The sequence below is a fragment of the Lampetra planeri genome, chromosome 7 (genome assembly GCF_965212315.1).
Source record: "Lampetra planeri chromosome 7, kcLamPlan1.2.h2, whole genome shotgun sequence".
Lineage (NCBI taxonomy): Eukaryota > Metazoa > Chordata > Hyperoartia > Petromyzontiformes > Petromyzontidae > Lampetra > Lampetra planeri.
This window is the reverse complement of record NC_136113.1, coordinates 12,543,852-12,565,718: the sequence shown is the minus strand read 5'-3', so window position 1 is coordinate 12,565,718 and position 21,867 is coordinate 12,543,852. Positions and strand designations below refer to the sequence as shown.

Sequence of the window (21,867 nt, the reverse complement as noted above, 5' to 3'; positions counted from 1 at the left end):
CGGCAGCACCGGAGCAGATTTAAGCCTTGGGCGAGAAGCCGAATGAAGCGACTTCTCCGGTAGTTCTGCAACGTCTCCTTCTCTAGGGCTAAATCCCTTATGTGGTGTCCGCTGGTGGAGGAATTTCCAGGACTTCACTTCGCCCCGAAAGAAAGCAAACTCTTGGTTAAAAAAAAAAATGAAAGTTACGTAATGGTTTGAAATTGTGTGTTCATATACAGTATTTATTCACTTATTTATTTAACACTTAATTTTTACAAACTTTTTAACAGTTCTGTACAAGGGTAATCGATTGCGAAAGCATATTGGAAAAAAGAACACGATTACATATATAGACAAAGTCTGTGCAAAAATACCGAAAAGAAAAACACTGTCTACACAGGCACAGAGGAACGGGAGATGCGCACCAGGGGGGTAGGGGTCCAGAGCCAAGCTCCTCGAGATCAGAACCACAATTTCATACGATTCACATGCAGCGGGTGAGACGCTTCCTTTACTGCAGGGTGAGCTTAGCTGCAGATTGGACAGAACCAGGCACCTTCATCTGATAACGTTTGGCAATTACTGCAAACGGAATGAGGACTGTTGCTTCCCCCCCCCCTTTTCCTTGTTAATTACATTTTAAACACTAAAGGCATTATATTATCAATCCTCCAGAGTGTAAAATAATATACGGTCAAGCGTTTAAGTCGATGTCCTTTATTTAATCGGGCAATTACCCGATTCATATTCACAATTTTTTCTGCAAAGGAGACGACCTGGGTCTCCGTTACTCCCTTATGCAGAATTTAGTTTTCGGTTTTAATTTTAGGATTTATGGTATTACACCCATACCCAATGGTAGATAGAGTCTTGTGACAAAGGGCAACATTTTTTTTATTGGCTACTGTATAACCGAATGGAGCGGTGGCACAGTGGTTAACGTATTGTGCGATGAACCCAGTAGAATGTGATATCTCAACTGGTTCTGCATACCACCTTCACAAATTCGCACTGACCAGCCTGGTGAAGTATGGTCACACAACCCCCACATGACCTGCAGGCATGGGGAGGCCTTCATCCAGCAGCAGATTTGGTAAAGGGCCATACATTGCAGTATTATACAGCAAATGCAGTGGGCATCTGGTTATTCTCGGCACAAATTGTAAATTGAGGTTACAAGACCCAAATCCCAAGTTTACAAATGGCCTACAACCAAAATCCAAGCAGTGACTACTATCCGTCTCTGCCTAGCCGATGCTATTTCGTCTTCCCTGGCAGTATAATAGATTCCAGTGTACTCTCTTCGGCTTAAATAAAGGACTGCGACTTATATCACATACATTAAGTTTAAATGAGCAACAATTGCATTTAAATGAGCAGAGAACAGACAGAAGATCAGTTAACCGGCGGTGTGAAATGTTGACATGCACGCGAATTTGGCTTTACTACTTAACAGCACAACGGGTAAGATTTGAAACTGGCTATACTGGACTTGCTCACACTCGCGTTTTGCCAACGCCACACACAATGGGTAACAACAACAAAGCCGAGTAAAAAAAAAACATGTGCATCACAACTCTCTTAACCGCAAAGTTCGGTTACATGACGCGAACGCGTTATTTGATGGTGCTCAGAGGCTATGCAAAGAAAAATATATATAATCTTGAAGTTTCTTGGACGCGACGTCAGTTGCAGGCGATCACTCCGTCCAATGTCCCTTTTTTTTTACTGCTTTGATTTTCAAGACGTTCATCGGCACTGGGTGCATTGGCCGCCGCAAGTGAAAAGCGTCTCAAATGTAAAGGGCAGGCTGGGGTTAAGCACCAGGGGCGGTGCTTGCGGTTATGGACATGGCTAGGGTCTCGTTGGCGAGTGCACGACACCCCTCCAACAACGCACCCTTCCGAAGCGGTTGCCTCGTATGAGAAATTCACCATTGCACATTGATGCCAAGTGGTATTTGGACCTGTTTTGGGCCCCCCCCCCCCCCGCGTTTCATGGGCTAAGCCTTAAATAAGTGGCTGGCGCAGTGGGCGAACGCCGCGTGTGGTACTGGCCGCACCTCCCATCGTGCGCCGTTTCAGCCTTAACGGTTAAGTGCGCTCTCCACTTTGGGTGTTTATATGGCCCGCGGAGATCACCTGAGAATTAAGTGGCTCCGTGCTTGGGCTCCAGAGACCAAGGGTGAGGGAGGAGAATGAGCTGGACAGATACCAGCTACTTCCTTGTCCCATTGCTCCCCAACAGCGGGCAGCACTATCGCAACGTCAAGGCTGCCTCCAGACATCAACATTCACAGATTGTCTTAATACCTTTAGCAATACCTGGACGATATATTTAGGATTTTTTTTTTAGAAATTCAGCTGTAAATTCACGTCGTGAACAATGTTCTGTAGGCAAATAAAATTCAAATCAAAATGTCTCCCTACTCAGAGGAACAATGGGGCAACGATATCCTCTGTTTGTCTACTTTGGCCAGTGGTGGATGTTTCACATTAGCATGGTGGGGCCAGTCATTCAATAGGACAGCCACTGCGGGAGAAATCATGGGTTGATTCGACCAACAACGGAGGTCTACAGGTCAACCTTCGGGCTGCTCGGCCAGTGGGTCACACCTAGGCGTGTTCTGTAATTTTATATATATTTTTTAGAATTCATCTCTGAAAACATTCATCGTGATTGTGCTGGAATATACACGATTCGAGGCAACAGTCTGATTGTGAAGACACAGGGGATGCTTCAGTGGCACTTTGCAGCTCTGATCATGAATCTTTAAAGACACGTCGCAAATGCAATCACCCGTGAAACATCTTAGTGGCATCACCTTAAAATCTGAAGCTTTTTTAAAAGCTTGTTTGAACCCAATTTATAAAAAATGGATTTTGTAAAAGGTTTATACAGCTTTAAAAAATGAGTCACAAAAAAGCGTAATTGCTTGTCACATGATGCAAAGTTAGCGTTATAAGACCGTCTTAGCTCTCAAAGAAATGCACACACCATGATAGGGGACGCAGTTACACACCTTATTGTAAAACTACTTTAGTACAATCAGTGCACTACGACCATTGCACTTGAAAGGTGGTGCGGCCTGAGTCAAGCCTTGATGTTAGATGCTCTCATTTTTAAATACAATCATCACGTTGAATTATTGATTACTGGCATATCCAGGCACTTGTATGTGTAGTAGCAGAGGTGTGGCAGTTCAGCGTGATTGGTGTGGTCATTCAGCGGACGTTGCTGCTACAATTTTCGTGATGCGAGTTTGATTCCTGGCCATGATACATAAACGGAATTGGCAAGTGATGTCAGATGTCTCAAACAAGTACCATGCACGGCATGTAAACATCGGCAGTGGGGAGACAGAGGCGGTCGAGTGTGGGTGCCTGCCACACCGCGCCATCGCACACCGCACCAGCCTTTGTAGGTGCTCACTAACAGTACTCGCCCGTACCAGCTATAAGGAAAAACGGGGTGGGGGTGGGGGAGATACGTTTGCCCTTTGTGTGTCGGAGTTCATGTATTTTTAATAAAGGCACACAACGTCTAACACACCTTTGGTCTGCCGTCAAAGAAAAACAGCCGGGGACAGCCTCACGATTGTCCTACCTCGTTTCGGGACGCGGTGCACTGGCAAATGCCCAAAAAGGGCACTGCATTAGCCACAGCAGCCTCCACGGTGGTAGCGGCAAACGGCAACAGCAACCGCAACACTCTGCCGCTTTCGGCTCCCCAAGATGCAGCGTGCCCCGGGGGCGGCCGAAAGCCATTCCGTCGTACCGTTTGCTGTTCGCCGCATCGCTCCATTCGGTAGCATTGCGCTGGAGGTTTCATTAATTCCGATGGAGATAAGGGAGTGTGGCTTTGTCGAGTGGTCCGCTTTGTTGGCTGGTATGGTCATGACCCCTGACGAGTAGTCATTAGAGATGACAAACCTTTGGCAGAGGCGGTGTTGGGCTATTTGTCACTGCATGGTGGTAAATAATATCACACGAGTCGTTTCTTAACCCAAACAATTCACTCCGAAGGGTCATCCCCGCTGTATCTTGCCACGTCTCCTTTTTGAGTAACGGCACTTCACGCCGGAGGAAGTGCCTGGAGAAAACCCCCCACACACGAGGATCGATATTCAAAATTCTGCACAGAGTGGTTGGCAACCACCTACTTGCTGTACAGACTCACCGTAGCCCTGCACGATTGGGTGCTTCTCGTGCACACGCCAAATTGCCGCACGTGCAATCGACCAACTGTGTCCTTCCAAGAATGGTGACTCGCGGGATTGTCGCACCACGAGTCCAGCGGCCAGCGGTTCAACCGCCTGACAAACGCTGGACCTGCCACCCTGTTTTTTTTGTTTGCTCGTTCGGCCTTTGCCTGCCTGGTTGCATGGAGGTTGGACCAAGCGTGGTTTCACAGCATGGGCTGGAGGGGCTCCGGCACCAGCTTGCGCAGCAGCTTGTTGAGAGCGACCACCTTCTCTTCCAGCAGGAAGCTCTTGCGCTCGGCCGTGCGCTGCCGCTGCTCCATGAGCTGCAGGTCTTTCATGAGCTTCGAGTTCTCCACGTACAGGTCCTTGATGCGCATGTCCGCCTGCTCGTTGCGGTTCAGCTGTTCGGCGGGCGAGATGACAAGCCACGTTAAAGCACGCGCGCGCGCGTGTGTGTGTGTGTTTTGACAAAAAAAACTTCCCCCGACAGCGCGTTGGTAATACTATTACACATCGTGGTCAAGGTTAAAAGGTCATCACGGCCGAGGTGATGATGTCACGCCACACCTTGACATCACTTCCTTCCAAATTGTGCAACTATTGCAGAGCTGACAAGCGGCTGCTATTTCAAGTATCCCCATCATCCATATTCCATGGGGCGGTGATGCATTCACCGCTTGTTACACAGAGGTTCGCGATTCGTATCCGGCAGGCCTCCCTGGTTATTACTTTGAGTGCCATCTGCTTCACAGTGGACGTTAGAGATCCCCCCACGTAATTTGAAATGCGTGGATCACTGTGTGCCGGCGTCATGGTCCAAATTTGCAAGAATGCTAACAATCTGTAAATTACTGCATTTGGGATTACGCAGAGCAATGTACGTGTGTACGTTGAACTTCTTTCGCACCGTATGCAGCCAGCCGTGCTCATCGGAGGTGCAAATCACCCCCATTGGCAATCATCACCACCCATTACTGGCAGACCATTGCCCGCTTTCAGACCAGGTGCTGAGTTGCCTTGCGCCGCACAGGGGCAACTTCGACTGGGGGTGCCTTTTCAAACAGTGCTGGGATGGGATGTAAGTCGCTCCGAGATGCCGCAGCGTAGAGGAGGGCACTGCTCCATCAAAAACGAATCCTCACCACTGTCACCTTTATCATCGTCATATCTCTGGCTGCGGCGCACAGTATCACAGACGTACCCCCCTCCCCACCGCTTGTGGCATACGAGGTCAGTGTGTACGTTGTATGCGGCGCAGCAGCTTGCAAGGGCGGGGGGACCCCATCGGCCGTACAGCGGTAGTAAGTACCTGCTCCCTGAGCTGCGTCACCTTCTCCTGCAGCATCACGCGCACGGACTTGAGCTTCCCTTCCACCTCCTCCATGCGCGAGCCCATGCTCTTCAGCATGCGCTCGTATGCCTCCTGAACACGCACGCGGGCAGCCATTGGTGAGCAAAATCTCTCTTGCGCATTACGTTGTCCTTTCGATAACTAATTATAATGTATAGTCTCTCTTTTAGATACACTGTTGCATGAAGGTCTCCCTCGCCCCCTGCCCCACTCCACCCCCCCCTCTCCCCCATGCCAGGTCAATCCTAGAGGTTGTTTGTTTGACCATACTTCACTACCCTGGTCAGTGCGGTTTACTGACTGGGGATGGGAACCCAGGACCGGTTCTGATACTCGCCACTGATTACAGCAGTGGCAGGGACTCAAACTCAGGTCGTCAGGTTCACAGTCCTGTGCGCGAATCACCATGTCACATTTAAGGGTCTCTCTGCTACAGAGGGTGTTGGGGCAATGCTTGCCTCAGTTGGCAGCCCTGAACCATTGGTGAAAATTCCACATTCCAATGATGTGAGACACTTTCTGGAAAGGACCCCCACTGCTGACTTCACATAGAGTGGTAGTTATTTTATCGACCTCGGAGGGATGATGAGCTCGAATAAAAATGCTTGTATTTTTTCAATTTACCTTTATTACAAGCTATCACAAGAGAGCTTCCCTACATACGATGAATACAACGTGGTGTCTTTGCGTCATCATCCGATGAAATAAACACGTACGTTGAAACAATTGTTTGTTCAATCACTGCAGGAGAATCGTATTTAAACTATAAGCCAATTAGCATTCCAGATCAATGCCTCGCAGTAGGACTTGTTACAGCAAGGCAAGCCATAGGCCAGTTTTGACTTCTCTGAGCCTCATCAGTAGAGCTTGGGCCATTAAACCAAGTACCACACACATCTACCAACCAAAAAAAAATCACACTGTGGAGCAATGATGCTCACAAATACGGCTCTGCCTCTGAAAAACGACGATGCAAAAGCAGGACAATGTATCTGGACTTTGAACAGGACTTGGTGCCCCACTGTTATAACACGAGGTAGCGCATCAGCATTTGGTTAACAGTGCAACATGCTGCAGATTTATTTAGCAGTCCAGATGAAAGACAGGAGACTTCAGATGAGGCTCAAAGATGTCAAAACTTGTCAAAGGCTTCCCTTGCTGGAAAAAATGGCTGCTGCAGAAGAACACTCGTCTGGAACGCCCACTTGTTTAATGAACAAAAGCTTTTTTGTGTTTTATCGTCACTGGTGACCGATGTTGAAATGCATGAGAACTCAGTTTAATCACAAGTGGGAGCCAAGGATTTGAACGCAGGGCCTCGGCGGGTTCTGGCTCAGCGCTCTGGCAAGGGCAAAACATCGACCCCCCAGAGCCATGAGGCCACTTCTGAATCTAAGTGCAGATCAATGTGCGAGTGGTTGAAAGAACGTGAGGTTTCAATTAATCAATTCCTTCATCTGGGGCCAGATGAAAGCCTCCCGAAGCAGTGTCTCTTCTACGTCACGAATGCAAATTGTGCCTTTCATGGCAAACGGAATTCAAAATTCCCTTTTTTTATAACGATCACAAAGATAGATTTGCATTTGAACAAGCCTCAAATCCCAACTGCTACGACAAGCAATAATTAATGTCGACTCGCACAATATTTCCTAAATGTACAGAAGGTGTACATGATGAACGTGCGTTGCTATTCACGCTAGAAGACAACACTATCCACATGCCAACTGCAGGGCTCTGCCAAATACGACGTGTCAGACATCACAGACATATACATGATATCGTGGCAAATCAAACCCACAGATCCTGAGACTTCCTCCAATCCAGCACTTCACAGACGGCAGAATATTTTAGCTCGACACTTTTGTTATTTGAGAAAATGAGCGCAAGGTCAAGTGAAAGTTTCCTACATCCAGAGACACATCACGCTGGGTACGAGTACTAATGTAAAGCTACAAAAATGATAATTAGGCAAAGGTACAAGTGCAGGGCTGCAATTTCTTGCTCACGTCCCTGCTGAAGGAAGGATCTCCGCTAAAGCTTTAAAGAGCCCCCCCCCTGCTAGAGTGTATTTTGCCTGCTCTTCCACATCAACTCGTTGTTTTTGAAAAATTGGGAGTACCCACACTTTACCCCACGGCACACGACCTGTCGATAAACTAACTATCATGGTGTACCCATTCATACTTCTGGGTGGACAGAGGCATAGAGATGTATTATTATAGATGTCTTACTTAAGAAGTGGATGAAAACATTTCATTGTGCCATGTACACTTCGCCGTATCCTGTACATATGACAAATAAACTTAGAATTTATTTTCCAATTGAATCGGCGACCTCTGTATTGCGAGTCGAGCACGCCAACCATTACACCGCCGTGGCAGCGGCCTTAACGACCCGCGAGCACTACGGTGGCCTGGCAGCGGCGCAGAGCCCACCTGCTGCTCAGCCGTGCTCCCGGCCGAACGGCCGTGCTCCAGCTCGCTCTCCAGATGTCGCACCCGCTGCTCCTCCTCCGCCAGCCTCTGCCGCACCTCCTCGAGGCGAGCAAGCGGGACGTGCGACTGCGCCTGTCCAATAGGGAGGGCGATAGTGGTGCACGCACACACACACAAAAAACTAAGACAAAGATCCCCCCCCCCCCCGTATCGCCTAAACAGACTGTTGGGGCAAGTGCTGTTCGCGAGTAGCACTTATGAAGGCCGGCACGGCACATGAAGGGGTGGGGGGCAATAGCACCACGCCCGGCCGACTTTGTCTCCCACAGTGGCAATGTTTACACATCACACCAGGTACTCATTTGAGGCTGAGTCGACCTAGGAGAGGCCCAGGACCGATTCAGATAATCGCCACTGGTGTTGGCTGTGAGAGGAAATCGAACTCGGGTCACCGGGTTCGTAGCGCAGTGTGCTAACCACTGCGCCATCGCTCTCCAAAGGGGGATCTTTGTCTTTGCGCGTACGCACGTACGCACGCGCACACACTGATGAGGACTTCACTCTGTTTCAGCTGCATGTCTGAAATGTGTACGGAGCGGGTATCACCCACACGTAATGGGAATGACAAAGTAAAAACCCTGCATATGTTGGTTTTTGGAAACCAATTATAATGATTGATAATAAGTTTTTGGGTTATATTGAGGTACGACATTTCGTTGGTAATGGCATCTAGCACCGTCATATTATTGTCAGAGTTCAAGTCATTCACTGAATGATGCTAGATGCGATGACTAGCGAAACGTCATACGTAATCGTTGCACGTGTGCTCGAGCAATAATAACGTGAACATATTTAAGATGCAATGCCTATACTCCTGACCATTGTTAATAATCTTTTGACCTGTTCTCCCAAAACCAATTTGCCAGGATATATTATTCTTAAGTACAATATATTCGTCCTGATCTCTGTCCATATTATGCCTAAATCTCCCGGGAAAAGTCCTACCCCCCCATATGTCAGAGAAAAACAGCGGCACTGGAAATTTTCACGGAACTTCTTTTAAAAAACACATTTCATTTTTTACATAAAAGGGGGACACACTTTTCCACGTGTTAATGATATGAGATTGGTATTTGCGACATAACATTGAATCCAACTAGTGAATTCTCAGAGCCTGCTTTCAGCCAAATCACCAAGCTGACACGATTGACTCTTTCTGCTTGGAAACCCGTTTTGAATCACGGGTGGCGCTCCAGATTTGAATCGAGGACCTCAGCAGCTGCTGCCGCCTACTTTTTATTTATTCGTTTTTTAGAGACCTTCAAAATCATCTGTTAAAGCCTCTCTTAGGCAAAACACTATTTTTGCAGTTGGGTTCTGCCTGGGATGTTTTGGTTAATTCCCTGTTGATTATGTTTTGCACGTGGGAGGAAACTGGAGTAACCGACGTATACAAAGGGAAATTCTCAAAAATTCCTGTGGATGATTAAGCAACTATTTGCTGCTCTGCATCTGATGGTGTCCCCGTAGCACACTGCAATTGCGTTCATATTGTGGGTCATTAATGTTTAGCTTCACGTTGGTCACAACAATATACACCAAGTTTATTTGTCTGTGAGCTGAGACCAGTCAGCTCACCCTCCTAGAGTCAGTGTATTGTACATGAAGGTTCGCTATAAATGATGCATATCTGTGGAATGTATCGAAGCGTTAAGCGACTGACACACTGCCGTGTAAAGTTTCATGAGCAGGCTAAATTTGCTCACTTGTTATTAGTGACACTCGAGCAACGCAATCTTCGACGGGCGTGGTGCACGACCCGAGTGTGATATTACATCAAAAAAGTATTCTGAGCGTGGCATGCAATCGGTGCGATGTGATGTCAAGCAACACAGACCCGGCCGCCAAAACTAAAACAAAAGACTGCAACAACGACCCTTGTGGACTCTACGGAAATAGCTCAATAACGCGGTCGTAATTAAGGCCTTTGGGCTGCACAGACGGTTGGCCAAACCACTCTCTAAACAATGACATACTTGCAATGATGTAATGGCGGCACCCCTCGATGATCGTCACGGTACATTATTGCTCAACAACATAATCCAATCCGTAGCTATTTCTGCGCCCGGGTCGACACGGTGGCAACACCCGCCTCGTTCACCTGTCTGAGCGAGTTGGACAGGCGCTCTTGCATCTGGGCGTTCTCCTCCCGCAGACGGCTGCTCTCCGCCCGCGCCTGCTGCAACTCCACTTCCACTTCACCCATCTGCTTCACCTGTCCAAGAGCAACAACGACATTGACGACGACGATGAAACGATGCTCATTTGAGCAAGGATGCACCATGAATATAAATATATTAATTTCCACACGGTAAGCCACTTCGTTGAGCTAACATTTGTGGCCAGGGCACTTCTGAAAAAGAAGCTAATAGCTCAGTGGGCTTTACCTGGTAAAACAATTTTTGTGTGTTCTTCTTAGGTTTTTTCGGTAAAGTCACGTAGAAAGTAAAATAAAATAAAAACAAAAATCACGACGTTTCGGAGGCAACACAAGTCTCCGTCATCAGGTGGGACCGTCACAGCCAGATACAACTAATCTGGCTGTGACGGTCCCACCTGATGACGGAGACTTGTGTTGCCTCCGAAACGTCGTGATTTTTGTTTTTATTTTATTTTACTTTCTACGTGACTTTACCGAAAAAACCTAAGAAGATGATTCCTTGCAGTCACGAAAACTTCAAATCTAGAATTAATTTTTGTGTGATTTGCTTACATTTCCTATACTTTGCATTCCTATCGTGTTTTTCTATTGTTCATTGTTAGAACTTTCTGACCCACCCCCTACTGGACATCTGTGAAGAAGAGCTTTATAGCTGATTGGATTCCTGCAGTATAAATAGAGATTCTGATTCTGATTACACGAGTGTGCATGTCCACTGAGACCAAATCATGTCAAACCTTAAAGGATCGTGCGGTAGTGCTCACTGACTGTTGATGGCCATGAGCAGATGGTAGACATTCCATATCACTATGGAAAGGGCCAATTTCTCTGCAAAAAAACCAGTGCCATCCCACCAACAAAATCATGCTTATTTTATTGATCACAGAATGATGATGGGCTCGGTTGATTCCTGGCAGAGGTTTGAACTTGCAAGCTCAAATGGTCTGCCACAGCACCACCACCTGGATAAGTATTTATTCACAGGTGCAGTATAAATACATACAATTTTAGAAAATGCATTTATTCTTAAATTGATTTTAAAAAGTTTGGGGCAGAATAGAAATAAACTTTCCAGCCTCAAGACCTTATTAAATTCTACCATGTTGAAATCAACAAACGTAATAATTCCAAGAAGGATTTAATAAAGTTTGACAGTAGAAATTTGATATTGTACACCATTAAAACTTTTTATTGTAAGTTTGAGGCTGCACCAAACACAATGTCAAAAGTCAGCAATGTTTCTTTGTTTATTTACTGACACATGAAAATTGCTATTTATTATTGCAAACAGAAATGCTGCCACCTCCCATTTCCTATTGTGCACATCTAAATAAGGGCAATTAAGTCTGGGCGATTATGCACAACTATACCAGAGTGCTTAGGTATGTGTTAATGTGCATGTGCACACACATGCATTCGAATGAGCATGCATGCATGTACAATTGAATATGCTCATTGTAATTGTGTGCGCGGGTGTATCCAGTCCGAGTGTGTGAGTGCTTTATGCACCTGCAAGCCCGATTGTGTAGATATAAGTAAGCGTGCGTAAATGCGTGCGTATGAGTTCACAGGCATACAAATTCACGCACTTTTGTGAATGCGCCCACGAATTTGTGTACACGCGAACGTGTGTCCATGCACGCACGCACTCGCACGATTTGAATGCACGCCTTCTCCCATCGTTTGAGTGTGGGCGCTGCAAGTGAGCATGTGGACACGTGCGTGCGTGCTCGTGTGCCTTCATACTAATCTCGGAGCCCGAGTGCACACGTGTGTGTGCGTGTGCGTGCGTGCGCGTGCGTGTGTTTGCGTCCGTGCGCGAGTTGGCACGCGTGTGCTCGCGTTGCGCGAGCTCAGGGTGACGGCGTGCGTGAGCGCACCTTCTCCTGGTGTGCCCGGAGCTGGGCCTGCAGGGCGTCGACGCGGCCCCGCAGGGAGAGCACCTCCTGCTCCGACAGCTGCAGCAGCCTCGCATGCGCCATGTGCCCATTCTGCTGCAGCGAAGCCATCGCCATCTCCAGCTGCGAGACCTGGGCGACACGGGGGGGGGGGGGGGGGGCGGTTTGGAGGTTGGTTAAGCAGGGTCTCGCACCGCCGTACTGGAGAATAAACCTAGAGGGCAGTCACCGTGTAATTGCATTCAGTGCCCTCTCCCTTGGTGTCTCTCACGGACAACATGGTACTACTGCAGACGTTGTCTCATCCACCCCGTGATCGAGCACGCACACTGCGGGTCAGAACACTCATCGTTACGTTTCTTTTTCTCCCATTGCTCGACTTTCGAATTGCCCCCTATCGTGTATTTTCGCAACGAATTAACAATTTTGTGTTTATCTATTCATATCTTCTTGTTTTACTCTGGCTGCTTGGAGCATTGGGCCTTTGAGCCTTGTACTAGGCAACTGTGATTAAAAGAAAATGTAAACCAATTAGTTGGTCCTGCTGCTGCGCTGGCAGCGGTGAATTTATGCAATTATATAAAAAAAATAAACGATCGTCACTTTCAAATACCACATTTCCAGCAATTAGGCCTGAATATCACGTACTGTGAATGATGGGGGGGGGGGGGCCTTGCCTGCAATGTCACCGATTACATATTATTTTATTTTAAGGCAGCGTTGTTGACAAGTGTGTTTAGTGTTTTTTTGTTGTTGAAAAAAAAAGTAGTGTGTCAATTCAAAAGTCAAGTGTTTCCTTGCTCAAATGAGCACTGGAGTGGTGCTCATCAGTGTCGGCAGCCCTGACCCACTGGTGCACATTCAAAAAGCCTTCGCGGGGGCCAAACTCTCTCCAGAACAACCACGAGAAATCTGCAACACGTGTAAACGTGCGCTACAGAGCCCCTGCGGGGAATAGCGTTCAGAATATTTGGCTGCTATACATATCCACATGATAAGCCACTTCCGTTGAGCTATCATTTGTGGCCAGGCCACAAGCTGTATAGCCCAGTGGGCTTTACCTCGCTAAATAAAAATAAAAACGGTTTAGTTTTAGTTTAATTGTAGGGGAGGGTTGCGGGGGGTTGTGCAGGTACCTTGTCGCGCGCGTGCGCCAGCTCTGCACGTGCGAGCTGAGCCTCGTGGGCGAGATGATCGTTCTCGCTGCGTTGCTCGCGAAGCTCGCGCTCCGTGAGCCGCGTGACGCCCTCGCGGAACAGCTGCTTCTGTTGGGACGTGTCGGACGCCGCCTGAGCCGAACACTCCAGTGCGTACGCCTGCAGCAAGCGGAGTAGATGTTAGGTGTGTGCGGGGGACGGGCACCGTGGGCTGTAGGAGCCACATCTCCACGTACGTTTTCGTAGTCGTGACGTAGGGCACGCCGATGCGATTTTTGGGGTTCTACCGCGACCAATCAAGTTCCTGAAGAAACTGCCAGAATGTGGAGCGAAATATCGGACATCAAGCCAAACAAGCATGTGGAACAACCCGAAAACACATGGGAGAGCTGTACAGAGGAGCCATTCTGGACAGTAGTTGTCCATTGGGTAGCGGTGATGATCCATGGAGATGCAATGTTAAATACGAACCGAGTTTACAGTAATTCACAACCGAGTTGATTTGTCATTTATCGAGCTACGGCAGTTACCTATCGAGATGAGTAATAACTCAAAATAGTTACAGCAATTAATCATCGAGTTCACTAGTCACTCTTTGAGGAAGAGAAATTAACAATATATTTATGCCATTACTCATCTTGTAACAACAACAACAATAGCAATGACTCAAAAAGTTGGATTAATTATTCAACAAATTTGGCATTACCCACTAAGTTCCAGCAACCGGCACAAAAATATTATAAATGCAATGATTTAGTGCCCTTTGTCAATCGCCTGCTGGATGAGATGCTACCTCACCATGCTACTACGTGCAGGTAAGTGAAGGGGAGCAAGGACCGTTGCAGATATCACTGGTGTTATCCGTGGCCAGGGATCAAATTCAGGTGATCACGTTCATGGAACAATGCACTCAACATAGCACTCTCCTCAGATTTTGTAAACACACACACGTATACATAGATATTTAATGCTGATAAACACATTTCCTTCAATTAAACCAGATGAGAACCTACTAAGACCAGATGTTCATTTTGCTGATCTCGTCAAGGAGCATAAACCATCAAGCGAAATCCCGTCTTCCTCGCAGTGGCTTTTGGCTAGCCATTGAACAAAGGTGGTCACCAAATCACGCTCTTTCAGATGCGCTTCTACAGCCGTCTGGAACACTCTTCCTTCCAATATTAGGAAGCCATTGGAGATATGCACTTTTAAATCCAGATTTAAAACTAATTTCTTTAGAACTGTTTTTTGTGTTTAGTTTGTTGCCCTTCCCCTGCACCTCTGATTAGTACGGTTGGCTATGTACGGTGCGAACGAAGTTTAACATACACACATACATAGCACATACGTAGAACGAGTCACAGATGTGCCAAGTGCTGCCCCCCACCTTGTCCCGTGTGAGCTGCAGCGCCCGCGTCAGCGACATCACCTCCTGCCGCAGGGCCTCCCTCTCCTGCTGCGCCAGGCGCAGGTCGGACTGGAGAGCCGCCGTCTGGGCCGTAGCGCTAAGAAGGCTCGTATCAAGGCTCTTTAGCTACTCAGGAGGTAAGCAAGAGCCATTCATCCAAACCCACATGTGCACACACATGCGCAGACACAAGGTTAGCCAAACCGCATTCGTTTTGCTTTAAATTGGCAATGTATCTAATGACCATGTTAAACTTTAGAAATAAAATTCATCTTACGTCTCAAATGTGTGTGTTTTTTAAAGATAAAAGTGTATCAATCTCCCAGGAATGCAGGAAGGTGCTCATAAGCTATATGAAAAAAACAGATTGCTATGATGGAACCAGTCTCTCCCTAAATTTATGAGCGTTGAATTCCCACAAAAATGGTACTCAGTTTATTAACCACAAAACGAATGAGTCTAGAGGTGTGATTGGGATTGAAACTGTAACATTCACGAATGTGATCGATCGCTCCAACCACGGATGACTAACACAACGCACAGACATTGCGATCAAATAATACCCGAGTCAACTAGCATCTCGATTTAAAGCTTTCGTGACTGCAGGGATTCATCTTCTTGGTTCTTTCGGTAAAGTCACGTAGAAGGGAAATAATAAAATAATACAAATAAAATATAATAAAATAATTCTCACAATTTTTAAATAATTCTCACAATTTTATTATGTTTTATTTTTATTATTTTATTATTTCCCTTCTACGTGACTTTACCGAAAGAACCAAGAAGATCACCTAGCATCGTCGAATGACTGTAATACCAGCACCATTCAAATGTGCCGTATTATTTGCCGAGGTGAAACGTGTCCTCTGGGTGTTCATACGAGGTCACACGGGGGGAGGGGCGAGGGGACGGCACCTTCTCGCTGGACTGGTGCAGGTGCTCAGACATGGCCTGCGAGTGCTGTTCCAGCTTCTGTTTGTTCTCACGAAGGCTGCCCACCTCCCGCTCCACGTGGGAGAGGCGCGTCACCTGCACACGATCGACATAGAATGAAAAACTGTGAATGGTTGAGCTGACACCTGACCGAGCCGTGGTGAGGTCACATTGTTCTGTCTCTCTCTGAAGGTGGTTCGGACAAGTTGTATTTTGCAGTGGGTGCTGAGGTAGAGTTGTAGCACATGAGAGGCGGGCCAGTGTAGATTGTGTGCGTGTTGCGTGGTGAGAATAGGTCGTCACATGTGTTGCTTTGTGAGGGTAGGTTGTACCATGTGTTGCGTGGTGATCATGTGGTGAAGTGTGTTACCTGGGTTCTGTAAGCGTCGAGCTCCCGAGAGAGCACGTCCCTCTCCTCCTGTAGAAGATCTCGGTCCTTCGCCAACGTGGACAGCTGAGACACATCCTCGGCTGCTCGATAGAATGCCTACACACAAAAAAGGTAAATGTCTCCACGCTCAACGCAACCATTGGCAGCCCCTCAGCCAGCGCTGGAAACTCCACATTCAATTGACGAGAGCGAGTCTATTGCTCAAGATGACAATTGTTCTAATCCCGCAAAGCACTTCTCTTTACAATGACCCAGACAGCTGAGAAATAACAACTTTCTGAATCTAGGATAACCTCATGACATTTCTCAAAATCCACTCGCATCACTATCCCACGTCAGCCAAAACACCCAAATTCATATGTGCATGAAGCAACATGCACTGAATGCATCTACGAGTAAAGACAACTCTCAAATCAGGGGCAAACAGACAACCCACAAGGATCACTCGGCTACCTACTATCTGCCCTAGTTCCACCTACTCAACCACCTCGAATGCCCAAGCAAGGTTAGTGTGGTCACAATTCACGATGACCTTTGGAAAATCCACCTGAGGTTGCTTCTCCTTTTATGCATGAATCAGAATGTAAATCTTGCAATTTGCACAAATAATTCCAGGTGAGTTTGATTGAATCCAACACTAAAAAGGTGTCATATTGAGGTGGGTCGGTGGCTCAGAGGTTAGAGGCTGAGCTGGAAACACTGAGAAACAATTAACTAAAAAAAGATCATTTTTAAACAAAACTATTTTTATTTTACTATATAAGGCCCACTGAGCTACATAGCTCTTTTTCATAAGCGACCTGGACAGAAATGATCACTTAACAAAGTGGCTTATGACGTGGAAATGTATAGCAGCCAAATACTCTAAATGCATTATTCTAAACGAGGAGGGGAAAACCGGAGGACGTGGAGAAAAATCCACACGACCACGGGGAGAGCATGCAAACTCCAAACATACAGGCATCAGGGCCATGATCGAACCCACAACCTCCTGCATACCAGGCGAGGGAGTTATCATCTCGGCACCGCGGCACCCCAGAAGCTGGGTTCGAAGCCAGGCAGCTGCCTGTGATTAAGCCAGCCTATTGCTCTGTGTTGTGCAGGAGTGAGCTATAATACAGGTTTTTTTGGTTAGATCGCGTAAATATATAAACGTGTCGTTAACACCCGCCATGTAAACAGAACATGCCAATTCGTCACTAGTACAGCACACTGGTGTGTTGGAGAGCCAAGCCACAACATTTACCATCTGAGTACGACATTTCGCCAGTAATTACAACTTGCTTCATCAGGCGACAGCCAGATTTGTGGAGAAGTCAACCTGTTTCATTCCTTAAATAAAGGCGTAGATGTGAATACTTGTGTGCTCTTCTTGCACGAAGGGGGGGGGGGGGAGATTAATTAATGCATATAAATGACTATGGGTATCCATTTCCATTTGGGTCATTTATATGGTAATCAACGTGCATTATGCATGCACATTATGCAAGTCGATTGGGTAAGGAGTGAGCTACCTTATCCTTTGAGGCCGCCAGATCCCGCTTGAGTGTCCGCCTCTCCTCCTCCAGAAGGCGAACCTTCAGCTCGGCTGCCTCCACGGTGGCCTCAAGCCTGGCGATGTGGGCCTCGGCCTGTGCCGGGGGAGCAGTGGGACAGCGGTAAAAACATCCATCGTGTTCAATGAACATTTTTGACTGCAGGAATCCATACTAGCATTCAGACGCTGTCTCCCCGACAGACCTGGTCTTCACCTGAGGACGGCTGCTTGCGTTGTGGCCGAAACGTTGTGAGAATTGTATTTTATTATGTTTTATTTTTATTATTTTATTACTTCCCTTCTACGTGACTTTACCGAAAGAACCAGGAAGAAAAAGTTCAATGAACATATTAATAATACCTTGTATTTGTGTTCCATGAATACCTTTAAATATACATTTGAAATAAATTACAGTGAATGGTATGTTTCGTTGAATACGTCCAAATGGGCAAAGCACCCCGAAATATGCTTGATCTCGTCAGATCTCAACAACTCAGCAGGGTTGGGATGGCGCTTTCATGAGCAACCACCACGCACAGACAGATTGTGGTAGGGCAGCAGGGCTGGTTGTGGGCAGCTGAAGAGAGTGTAGAAAATGCATTGGTGAACTGTACTTGCTTGTGTGGCGAACGAAACGTCGTGATCTATTTTTTTTAACCTACGTGACTTTACCGAAAGAACAAAAGAGTATGGATTCCTGCAGTCACGAAAGCGTCAAATCAAGATTGTACTTATATCTGCTCACAGAGGAGGCAGGAATGTGTTTGTGCGCACAAACATCACTTTAGTCAATCCACTGCTGGATGAGGGCCTCCTCACGTTATGCAGATTGAGTTATTTGACTATACCTCACGATGATGATCGGTGCGGGTTGAAGAAAGGGGAGCAAAGACGTGGGATCATACAAGTACAGTACAACACTGGATTTTGATGCACTGCTCTCTGATGTCACCTAAAGAGCTGTACAGGTTATAACACCTCTTATGTAGGTGGTCACCCATCAAAGCACTTTGCTCAAACCTACTTATCTTCTGAGATGTGGCAATATCGGGCCCTCTTGGCTGTTCTGAGGTACTGAGGGGATCCTTCCAGAGTTGGTGCTTTGGACATATCTGTGGTCATTCCCTGGCCTTTGTTCTGATGTTGGGTGCTTGAATGTTTACTGTGACCCTGTCGGGTTCATGTTGTGTTTACCCCATACGCTGATCTTGTTCGTGTTATTTCCCTGTGGTGTTCTCATCCGTTTATTTACGTTAAAATGTCACTCGAATTGTTCAGCGTTTTGAGATGCAATTTCCATGAATGACGGTATATAAAATAAAATTATTATTATCGTTGTTGTAGGAGGGTTTTGCCAGCGCTGAAATTCTTTCCTTATTTTCTGGCACAAATTGCTTGCGTGGGCAGTGACAGGCAAGCAATCATTTAGTCCGATGAGCCTTGCAATCGAGTGTTTTCACGTTCCATAAACAATTATAAACAGCTTTAGCACAAATGGAAAATGGGTAAGAGATTTATACATCTGTCAAGTGTTGCATATTGCTGGGACTGCTGAGTCAGGGGCGGGGGGGGGGAGCATACAAAAGAGGCAGGGCTGACTGGTGGACAACACGCGAAAGCCACTTTTAGGACATTCAACTCAATGTCCCTGCCATTACATTCTGTACTGAAGTTATAACTGCAATTGTTAAGGATATTTATCTGTATTCTTGGGTTTTTTTGGTAAAGTCACGTAGGTAAAAAATTAAAACTAAAATTAATAAAAGTAAAATAAAAATCACGACGTTTCAGAGGCAACACAAGCTTCCGTCTTCAGGTGGAACCGTCACAGCACGATAGCTGTATCAAGTCTTACTTGATACAACCGTCACAGCACGATAGCTGTATCAAGTCTTACTTGATACAACTGTCACAGCACGATAGCTGTATATTGCAGTCATGAAAGCTTCAAATCTGGATATTTATCTGGCTCGGTGGTGCTATGGTCCTGAAGATCGCAAGTTCACATGCCAATTGGGAATCAACCCAGCCTTCTATCATCTCTCCAGGGTTAAAAACAATGAGTACAGTAAAATGTCGTTATTTCGGTATTTGATAATTATTTTGTAATTGCGGATAATTCGGCACGGCTGCGCTTTCGGCATCTATATGGTGTATCAGTAATTCACCACGAGCCAAAATGCTGTACCGAAAGGTCAAATTTTGGCATACACGTGGAGTGACGCCACGCACCACGACCAAAACATCGACTCGTTCTGGTGGTGGCGCGGGTGGTGAGCGTTAATTCAGACCTGTTGCTTTGGACTTTACCTTGTTTATGCACTCTGTGCAAGCCAACACCTCTCAACAATGTCATCTACACCTACATCAAGAAGTAATAGAAAGGGACTGAAGTATAAATCCCTTAGTCTGCGAGACAAATCCAAAGTTTTGGATATAATTGATGCAGGTGTGTCAATGCGTATGGTGTGTGAAGAGTTTGGGAAACAAATTTGTAAAAAAAAAAATATTAGGGCAGGAGGCATTGGGGAGTACCATTGTACATAATTCAGAATATTGGATAATTCGGCAAGGCCAGAGCCCCATGTGTGTCGAATCAACAAGAGTTTACTGTAATACTTTGAGAACAGCACTCGTTATGTGGACCAACTGACATTCGCACATAGGAATGTAGAATTTACAGCACTGGCTTTTTGGCATCCAGCAGACATGACCATCACCAAATGTTCATTTGAGTAAAGAAACAGACTTTTTTCAACTTGTTAAATTGTCTTTTTTCATGCGAATGCTGTCGTGTTGTTATTACCGTGTCGCTGTGCATTTCTAACCTCTTTTTGTCGCTGCTGCTCAGCCTCCAGACGATGAGAGGCTTCGGCCTGTTCGCGCTGCTTGGTAATGGCATCGTGCCCACTGGGATGGCAGGGTCGGGCGCCATTTTGAGAGGGGCCATCCATGTAAGGTGAGGCCTCCACTAGGCCCGACTGTTCTGAGATTGTTTCATTCTGTCTCGGATGGTGAGGCAAGCCTGAGGAGACATGTTCCGTGGGACCCTCCAGGCACGGGGAGGATTCGGCCCTGTCTGGTTGCCTGGCAACCATTTCCTTCTGACTTGGATGATGAGGAAGGCCTGAAGAAATGTGACTCGTGGGCTCTTCCAGACGAGCATAGGCCTCAGTCTGGTTCTGTCCCGTAGTTACAAGAGCATCCAAGCCTTGTGGATGACTCGGCTGCTGATCTTTGCTCGTGACCTGGCGAGACAGGGCCTCCAGCTCCGCCTGTAGGCTCCTGCACTGTGAAGTGAGGTTACCATTGTCCAAGTGCAGAGTGTCGACTTCGGCACTCCTGTCCAAGACCTGTCAAGGGTGCACAGTAAACAAGGTTAATAGCCAGTGCTGATAATACCACCACACAATTTCATCACTTACTTTTGCTTGATCCCTCATCCATCAGCTGTAACAGACAACAGGTGATCTTCTTTCTTTGTTTGTTCTTACAGTATCCCACCTTCTGGTAGTAAGTCTTCCCCATGGTTACCAATCTTTAGTTGCCACTCCAATGCCTATCTTTGGAACCTGGGCTCCTCCATCCTGCACATGTGTGCCACCCATCACAACCTCCTCTTTGTCCAACCTACAATTCTTTATTACCATGTACTATTACAAAACTTATCCTACACTACCATGAAATGCCTCATATTTTCCACATACCTAGAATAAACAGCCAGAATCTTATTTTGCAGTTTCTTGATTGCAATCCAGTTCGTTAACTTATATTTTAACATCACTTCCTCATGAAGGCCAGCTGGCCAGGAAATTGCCATAGTTTAATGTTTATTCATATATCAGGGGCTGAGTAGTATATTGGTCACCTTCACATTGATTATAACTAGATTCCATTGCAATTCAAACTCTGACCAGGTAGTGGTAGTGTGGAAAGATTGCTTGCTTTAGAATTCAACAATTCTGGGTTCAAACCCCATTTGAGGGTCTACTCAGCCCATTAGCCCTTGAAGATGAATCAAATGTATAACCACTTTGGGGGTGGAATTTCCGCCACTATCTTAGGGACACCAATGGAGACGAACACCACTCCATGCTAACCTGAGCTGGGAGACACGTTGATTTGTTGACTTTTTAATTGAGCATTTTTTTATGAACCAGTATTGAGTCAAGGAGTGATTCCAACTGTCAAAAAAATCCAAAGTACTACAGTGGTGAACACTCCAACCACCAGACTGTCCTTGAATGTTGAATTATGGTACATGCGCAACGCTGTCAGATTTTAACTAAAAATCCTGTTGGTCATCACATAGGCGCTGCGTTGAGTCACTATCGTTTACATGTAAAGCAT

The 21,867-nt window shown here is 46.5% G+C and overlaps 1 protein-coding gene across 3 annotated transcripts in view; it reads right to left on the bottom strand.

The window, feature by feature from the left end:
• Window positions 1-203: 203 nt before the first annotated feature.
• Window positions 204-21,867, bottom strand: part of LOC144719995 (uncharacterized) — an 87,083-nt gene continuing 65,419 nt past the window's right edge. For all 3 annotated transcript variants that reach the window (XM_078596395.1, XM_078596397.1, XM_078596396.1), the window contains 11 exons: window positions 20,346-20,870; window positions 17,495-17,611; window positions 15,960-16,076; window positions 15,572-15,685; window positions 14,636-14,782; window positions 13,228-13,407; window positions 12,074-12,223; window positions 10,134-10,247; window positions 7,973-8,104; window positions 5,496-5,609; window positions 204-4,587 (listed from right to left, as the gene is read on the bottom strand). In XM_078596395.1, the coding sequence (XP_078452521.1) occupies window positions 4,390-4,587; window positions 5,496-5,609; window positions 7,973-8,104; window positions 10,134-10,247; window positions 12,074-12,223; window positions 13,228-13,407; window positions 14,636-14,782; window positions 15,572-15,685; window positions 15,960-16,076; window positions 17,495-17,611; window positions 20,346-20,870 (1,908 nt within the window). In that variant the 3' untranslated portion in view covers window positions 204-4,389. The remainder of the gene's footprint in view (window positions 4,588-5,495; window positions 5,610-7,972; window positions 8,105-10,133; window positions 10,248-12,073; window positions 12,224-13,227; window positions 13,408-14,635; window positions 14,783-15,571; window positions 15,686-15,959; window positions 16,077-17,494; window positions 17,612-20,345; window positions 20,871-21,867) is intronic.